The 8685-nt window shown below is 37.8% G+C and overlaps 1 protein-coding gene across 1 annotated transcript in view; it reads left to right on the top strand.

Annotated features, from left to right (window-relative positions):
• dnah2 (dynein, axonemal, heavy chain 2) overlaps window positions 1-8685 on the top strand; it is a 121179-nt gene that overhangs the window by 93976 nt on the left and 18518 nt on the right. The window contains exons 57-62 of the mRNA XM_037677468.1: window positions 1131-1257; window positions 1367-1553; window positions 4941-5089; window positions 5257-5440; window positions 6598-6788; window positions 6989-7180. Coding sequence (XP_037533396.1) covers window positions 1131-1257; window positions 1367-1553; window positions 4941-5089; window positions 5257-5440; window positions 6598-6788; window positions 6989-7180 — 1030 coding nt within the window. The remainder of the gene's footprint in view (window positions 1-1130; window positions 1258-1366; window positions 1554-4940; window positions 5090-5256; window positions 5441-6597; window positions 6789-6988; window positions 7181-8685) is intronic.

Raw genomic sequence — 8685 nt, 5'->3', positions numbered from 1 at the left:
AGGAGGGTGCCCCGCGACCCCAACAGACACACCCGCCCCCTCATTAAGAGTCATGGCATGTAATAAAATAATAAACAGTTTGTGTTAGCATGTGACCATTCCACTGTGGCCGGGGGAGACGTCTGATACCTCATCACTTCCTTTCCTTGTGTTGCACCTGAACCTCCCTGGGACTTTTGCACAAAAATTCACCGATGTATTAAATGCTAATTAGTGCAGAGCACTGTCGTTAGCATACAGACGCATCCTACTTGCAAACATGACCAAACTCCGCCGAGGGAGCGTGCACAGCCCATTTGAGCGTCTCTTTCAAATTAAACAATATTAGCACTAAAAGACAAATATTTGTATCCCAGTGATTAAAGCAAAGGTGTGTTTCTGTTTAACGTTTAGTTTTTGAAACTTTTCCCATCTTTAAACTTCTATCTTGCCAGTAGTTAATCTAGAAGCCTTCAGAAATGTCTGTTGTTTTTATTAAGTAAAACGTGCCAAGTTTTATTAATCAGAACCAGATCAGTCTAATCAAGTGTACAATGTTTTGATGTTAAATTTTGATTCTGTTCAATAAATGACCAATTTATTTTGATGGGTCAAAGAAAATTAACGTCTCATGTCACTGATTAAACCATCTACGCACAGTTACCTCTGTCACTTGGCTGTAATTAGCTCGAAAAAGAGAGAACCCGTTATTTAAATATAATTGTAGTGAAGCTACGAAGCTAACCTAGCCCATAGAACACTACACTATGAAATGTTGAAAATTCCAATTTATGGACTTTCTTGTTGCTAAAAGTACTTGAACAATTAAAAACTGCATGACTGATGTAAATTCAAGTACTTTCTAAACTGGACAAATACAATTGGCAGAATTAACTCAATAAAAGTAATTTATTATTTATTTTTGATCATATATTGATCAGTGAAAAATGTTACAACCCCAAAAACAAACAAAAACATCTTATTTATTCTACTTAGTCATCAAATTTTTTCTTATTTCTTGTTAACTCCCACTTCCATAATTTAACGAGAAACACTGCATTTTTCATAGTCGACCTAAAAGTTCAGCTTCATTTTGTGCAGGATCTGTTGATAAGTTTGTTTGTGGTTTTCTGGTGTGTTGTCTGCTGCAGGTACACGTGTCAGGGTCTGTTTGAGGCTCACAAGCTTCTGTTCAGCTTCCAGATGTGTGTCAAATTCCTGGAGGTGACCGGAAACCTGAACGAGAGCGAGTACAACTTCCTACTTCGAAAAGGACTCGTAAGAAAATAGAACACGCAAACGTTTTCCTTGATCCAACAGTGCGCACGTTGTGCGTTTGTTGCGTGTGTAAGGTCTAACGTGGGTTTTCTGATGGGTCTTTTTTAAGGTTCTTGATAAAAATGATCGGATGGATAATCCGTGTGCCGACTGGTTGTCGGACTCCAGCTGGGACGACATCACAGAGCTGGAAAAGCTGCCCAACTTTTACGGCATTGCGTCGTCCTTTGAACAGTACCGTCGAGACTGGAACCTCTGGTTCACCAACTCTGAGCCAGAGAAGGCCCCACTGCCAGGTCTGTATGTGTTACAGGAGGAACTGTCAGCGCAACAGAAAACAAACAAACAAACAAAATTAAACGATTTTCATTGGTAAAAATGAAACGAGTACAACACTGAATCGAACAATTCCCGAAACAATGGATGAATACAGTTATTAAAACACACAATGATGCTTACATTTTCTTCAGCCCTTTTTAATTCCTGTTTTAATTAAACTTGTATATTTTGAGCATTTTATTTTTTATATATTTACAGTAAATGCTATCATCTTAGGCCCAGAACTTAAACTGTTGGCATTAAAGTTTAACCCCCCACTTGTTCCTGTTGTTCTTCTTCTTGTTGTTCTTCTTCTTGTTCTTCTTCTTGTTAAGAAGGTTTTACACACCATTTCTGATCAGGGAGAACTACAATACAACAAGCTCCTCATGTAAATATTTTATTTTAGGCTTTTCTTGATCACCTTTTTTTTAACACTGTTGCGTTAACTGTGTAAATAAAGTTTTATTAAAAATCTAAATCTTCTTGTTCTTCTTCTTCTTCTTGAACACTGTTGTGTTAACTTATTGTGTAAACAAAATTGTGTTAAAAATCTAAAAATCTTCTTGTTCTTGTTCTTCTTCTCATTCTTTTTGTTCTTGTTCTTCTTGTTCTTCTTCTCGTTCTTCTTGTTCTTGTGTTCTTGTTCGTCCATTTCACTCTGTTCTCTGTATCCTCTGTCCTCACTCCAACAACCTCTGTGTCCCCTCTAACTGTAGATTCTGTACAAAGGTTATGGCCAGTTATCATCTTACCTGTCATAGATGGCCCTTTAGTCGATCTCAGTTTGATAAAATAGTTTGATTTTAATAAATTGGTGAGCTAATAGCCAGCCTGAGTGACTCCAAGACCAAAATGGATTACTGTTCTTTTAAAACAAGTCAAATATCAATTGTTTTAGTCGTCACCAGAGGAGTTACAGCTAGCTGCTGCCGCTCGTTGCACTTTCAAACAACAATAGAGTTGTAAAGAAATAAATAACTGCGTAATGTGAACCTATCTGCAGGTAAAAGCTTAAAAAACATTGTCAGCTTGAAACACGATGAACGTTTCAGGTTGGAGCTGTTTTTAGGCATTAACAATTCACTTTTGACAGCTCAGACTTGTTAGTCCTGTCAGAATTAAACTCTTATTTGTATATTTAAATAGCTATCTACAACAGGTAAGATATTATTTGTTATTAACCATTCCTTTAGTATATAATATTGTACTTTATCACTGCATTATATCTACAACTAATATTATATCCTAAAAAAAAAATAGGTTTCCAAATGCTTATTGTGCTTACAAGGTAGTAGCTTAGTCTGAAATGTTTCATATAACAACTCTAGATGAAATGAACAGATTTGGTTCACTGTTTATAAAGTGTTTATAGAGGAATTAATAACAAATCTATGAGCTATTTAAGAGCCTGGTTCTGCTGGAGGTTTCTTCCTTTTAAAAGAGAGTTTTTTCTTTCCACTGTTGCCACTGTGCTTGCTCAGGATGGGAGACTGCAACAAAGCCAAGATTCAACTTGTCTGCTGGATTCCTTAGATAAAGAACTTTACTAATTGGCTTTAATGTGTGTGAATGTTCCTGTAAAGTGCCCTGAGACAACTTTGTTGTGATTTGGCGCTGTAGAAATAAACTGAATTGAATTGAATTGAATTGCCATCTATAAGGGGAGCCTTATTGTAAAGTGGTACCAAGTTCTGTTAATCAAAGTCTCATGTTTTGCGGATGACTCTCAGATACTACCACACAAAATTTCAGCTCAATGGCTAAAACATTGACTGTGTTGTAGTTGTGTGAATGTTTATGGAGCATCAACACTATTGTGATCCATTTTTCTTCCGTACGTTTTTCGGCGTGATTCTCGTCTCGCAGTTTTCGAGCTATGTCAACAATTCATAAAAACGTTCAGCTCTTTCAGTTGTGACTTTTGGTATTGGTGCAACTTTAGCTTTTTGAAATGTTTAGCCTTTTCTGTCACATTTTTTCTCATAGAAAACGAACTGAGCTCATTTTACATCCTTCAAATCTTTAGATTCGTTTACAACATTTTACTGCTCCTTTCACATTTTATTCTGCTTCAGCTACTTTCAGCTAATTTCAGCTGTTTTGTGCTCCTTTCAGGATCTTTCTGCTAACTAGAACATTTTTGTACTTCTTTTAACTTCTTTCTGCTAATTTCAGCTTGTTATGCTCCTTTCAGTTTATTTTTGCAAGTTTCAGCTTTTTTTATTTATTTTTTGCTATTTCAGCGACTATTTAGCTGTTTTTATGCATATTTTTGCTTTTCAGCTAATTCCACATTTTTTGCACTCATTTTGACATTTTTCAGCCCATTTCAGCAAAAATGTGTTCTCTCCACTGCCTTCTGGTACTTTAAGCTTCTTTCTGCCTTTTTAGCTACTTTTAAGCTGTTTTTTGTTTGTGTCACCTTTTTTCAGATCATTTCCACTTTTTTGTGCTCATTTCTGCTTCTTTCAGAAAATGTGTTCTTTCTTTTTTCTTCTGCTAATTTAAGCTTGTTCTACCTTTTCAGCTAGCTTTTTAGCTAATTTCAGCTGTTTTCAGATAAATTCCAAGTTTTTCATGGTAATTTTTGCTATTTTCAACCTAATTACCATCTTTATGCTCCTTTCAGCTCTTTTCAGATAGTTTCAGCTTTTTCTGCTATTCAGCTGTTTCATGCTAATTTTAGCATTTTCAGCTAATTCCACATTTTTTAGCTAATTTCATCTCCTTCTACTTCCTTCTGGCTGTTTAAGCTTCCTTCTGACTTTTCAGCTATTTTTTTTTTTAACTCATTTCAGCTTTTTTTAAGCTAATTTTTAAATTTTTGTGCTAATTTTTGTTAATTTATAACTAATTCAAAAAATGTGTTTTTTCTGCTTTCTTATGGTAATTTAGGATTGTTCTTCCATTTCAGTTACATTTCAGCATGTCTTTTAGCTAATGTCAGCTGTTTTCCAGCAAGTTTTTCAGCATTAAACATGCACACTGCATTTTTGCAGGAAATTACATTTCTCTTGTTAGTCTTGTGTTGACTAATGCTGATTAGTTGACCATACTGAAGCGGTCTGACTCCAAAAGTTACTCTGTCACAGGTGTACAGTCAGTGATCACGCTCTGTGAGTTTCAATAAAATCCTTCCAGTGGTTCATGAGATATTTTGCTAACAAACAGGCAAACATGTGCACTCACAGACTCAGGTGATTACTTTATCGCCCAGCCTTCATGGCAGGCTAAATATTAGTTCATGGAAGAGGCAGAAGACGACTGCAGTTGCTGTGGGTTTGAGTGGATGATTTTGATTAAACTACTGTTTCATCTTGGTTTAGATTAATAAAAGCTGAAGTCTTTGTTTTGTCTTTAAGATTATTGGGTGAGCAAGTGCAACGACCTCCAGAAGATGCTAATAGTGCGTTGTTTACGTCAAGACCGCATTTCGTTCTGCATCACGTCCTTCATCGTCAAGCACCTTGGCCCTCAATTTGTGGAGCCGCCCGTCCTCAACATGCAGGAGGTGAGTTTTAGCCGTCGCTCACTCCATTCTGCTGCTTCGGGCGGTGGTTTTAAATGTTCGCTGACACAAATCCTACATAATTTCAACTCCGATATTGGAAGTTTTTTTTTTTTTTTTTCTGGCCCATGTTCTCTCACTGTTTCTGCACCGTTCTGTGTTCTCTGCAGGTTGTGGATGAATCCACCAGCTGTACTCCTCTGATCTTCGTTCTGTCTCCTGGAGTGGATCCCACAGGAGCCCTCCTGCAGCTGGCCGAGGCCTCTGGCATGAGCAAACACTTCCACGCTCTCTCTCTGGGCCAGGGACAGGCGCTCATCGCCAGGCGCAAGATCGAGGAGGGAGTTAAAGATGGTACGGGACAAACGGTCTTACTTTGTATACTGTATTTTTTTGCTGTATAAGTCACATTTTTTTTGCATAATTTACATGCCCTACGACTTATACACCGAACCAACGTATTTATGGATTTTTTCCCATATTTATAAACCAATTTTTGACTGAGATATGACCGTTTTCATTCATTCTGACTGAAAATATTGAACACTAACATTTTCAGCCGTTAGATGGCACTCCAGTCGTATAGCATGTTGTTGTGTCATGTAATAGGTAAAAGTGGCTATTAATGACACAATCGGCTTGCCATAGCCTGCCAACTTCGTCTAGCTCGCCTGGAGCAACCGTCAAATCAGCTTCATTTTGCTGCTCCGCCCTGGCAAAATGCCGCTGATTTGACCATTTAAGTGCATTTATTAAGTAAAAGTTCAACTGAGACACGTCTTTGCTATAATTTCAAGCAAACAAATAATTGTTTTGAGGTGGTTATCTTGTTAAAGTTCGAAGAAATGCGCAGCGAGTCGTCCTTCCTGATTTCCTCCCTCTGTGCACTCCCGGAGCACCGAGGCAGCAAATACTTTTGAAATGCTGCTGATTTGACCGTTAAAGTCCTTTTATTGAGTAAAATTCAACTGAGACACACATTTACTATAAAGTCAAGCAAACAAATAATTGTTTTTAAGTGTTAGTTTAGTTAAATTCTTGTTAAAGTCCTCCCGTGCACGCTCCCGCGGCTACCATTTGGCAGACAATCGATTTTTGGCGCAGCACCGATCCACATTTCCAGGTTGTCTGTGGTGACGTGTGACAAATGCGACACATCAGCAGTGACGCACAATAGATACAACGTATACGGTAAAGCAACTTATTTATGGATTTTTCCAAATTATTAGACATTTTTGGACACCTGCCTCCACCCTCATTCGCCCCACTCTGGGCCCCTGAGAAAGGCCCTTAACCATCTGCTTCCTAAACAGGTCACTCTTGAAAGTGTGTTCTTGTGATTCAATGAGACTACCCGTATAAATAAAGGGTAAATGAAAAAAATACTCGGGTGCGACTTATAGGCCGGAAAATACGGTAACCGTTGCTGCCGAGTCACTGGCAGAAAAAAAAAAAAACAAGAATGCAACTCCTCGTGTCGTGAACATCTCAAGCTGGCTCTCGTTGCGCAGGTCACTGGGTGTTCCTCGCCAACTGCCACCTCTCTCTGTCCTGGATGCCTGAGCTGGATAAACTCATTAAGGAGCTGCAGGTGCAGAAGCCTCACAGTAACTTCAGACTCTGGCTCAGCTCGTCTCCACACCCCCAGTTTCCCATCACCATCTTGCAGGCTGGCATCAAGATGACCACCGAACCACCAAAGGTCAACAAGCTCATGTGTTTCTCCTGGAAGTCATGTGCAATGTTCTGCATATCTTTTTTTTTTTTTTTTTAAGGATTTTTGTGTTTTTAAGGTCTGGATATGTTTGGGAGAGGAACGCCAAACATGGCTCAAAAATCAGAAGAATTGAAGTCTTGTGTTTTGTTCTCACGCAGCCCCGTTTTGAAACCGTTTGTCTTCAGGGTGTGAAAGCCAACATGAAGCGTCTGTACCAGCTGGTGACCGACGCCCAGTTCAACCGCTGCTCCCGACCGACGCCCTACAAAAAGCTGCTCTTCTCCCTCTGCTTCTTCCACAGCGTCCTGCTGGAGCGCAAGAAGTTCGGGCAGATGGGCTGGAACATCGTCTACGGCTTCAACGACTCGGACTTTGAGGTCAGGGTTCAATGTGTAGTGACGCATAAATACTCTCAACGCTCTTGCTTAGTCAGATCAACATTTATTTATGTATTTTTTGTGCGTCAACTAGTGAAAGACGTTACAAACACGATCTCTACCTTTATTTCTTTATTTATTTTACGCTGTTTGTGGCATTAAGTTGATGTGATTTTTGTTCAATCGATGTTTTCCTTCCAACTTTTCTTTTATAAAATGCCAAATTTGGACTCCAAAAGAAATTTCAGTTTATACCTGTCAAGGTTCATGCTCAATAATCCAGGTAGAAAAGTTAAATTGGTCCTGTGGACGACTTCGTTTTGTTGAGATGCTTCGTCTTCATCTCTGAGTTTGTTGTGGCTCCTCGGACTGATCAAGTCTTTTGGATGAAAGATGAAACGTTTCGACAAAAAAGAAACCGTCCAGAGGACCTGACTTTACTTTGGATTAGGATTATACCCGCTAAGACTTTTGAAGTATAATATACTAGTATATAAATATACTTTTGGTTGTCCTAACAGCATTGTTTGATTTCAATTTGATTCAATTCAGTTTATTTATATAGTGCCAAATCACATCAAAGTTGTCTCGGTGCACTTTACAGGAACATTCACATACATAGAAAAGTTCTCTATCTAAGGGTGATACGAGACAAAATAACTAGAGAAATGTCATTTCCTGCAAAAAATGCAGTGTTAATGTTTATTGCAGAAGAACTTGCAGGGAAACTGCTGAAAATAGCTAAAAAAAAAAAAGATGCTGAATTGTAGCTGAAATGGAAGAACAAGCCTATATTAGCAGAAGAAAGCAGAAATAATACATGTTTGCTCAATTAGGCTTAAAGAAGCAAAACTGAGCACAAAGAAGAGGAAATTATCTGAAAAAAATTTAAATTAGCATAAACAAACAGTAGCTGAAATAGCAGAAAAAGCTGAAACTAGCAGAAAAATTGAAAGGAACATAACAAGTAGCAGAAATTACCATGAAAAACTTGAATGTATCTGAAAACAGCTGAATAAAAAAAATGCTAAAAAGCTAGCTGAAAAGGTAGAACAAGCTGAAATTAGCAGAAGAAAGCAGAAAAAACATGTTTGCCCAGTTAACCTGAAAAGTAGCTAAAAAAAAAAGAAAGAAGCTTAAATTACCAGAAGCAAGCAGAAAGAACACATTTTTGCTGAATTAGTTTGAAAAAAGGTTAAATGAATGCAAACACTGTGGAATTAGCTGATAAAGCTAAAATTAGTAAAAAAAAAAAGGCTAAATAGTAGCTGAAATAGCACATAAAGCTGAAAATTGCATAAATAAGCTGAAATTAGCAGAAAGAAGTTAGATGAAGCATAAAATGTAATTTGAAAGGAGCACAAAACAGCTGAAAAACGGATGAAATTCACTGAAAGTAGCTGAAAAAAGTTTAAATTTGCACAAGGGAGCTGAAAAAAGCTGAAGCAGAACAAAATGTGAAAGGAGCAGTAAAAGGTTGTAAACACATCTAAAGATTTGAAGGA

This window comes from Nematolebias whitei, chromosome 1 (genome assembly GCF_014905685.2).
Source record: "Nematolebias whitei isolate Nwh7 chromosome 1, NemWhi1, whole genome shotgun sequence".
Classification (NCBI taxonomy): domain Eukaryota; kingdom Metazoa; phylum Chordata; class Actinopteri; order Cyprinodontiformes; family Rivulidae; genus Nematolebias; species Nematolebias whitei.
The sequence above is the reverse complement of the archived record's forward strand: the minus strand, read 5'-3'. Positions and strand labels throughout refer to the sequence as shown.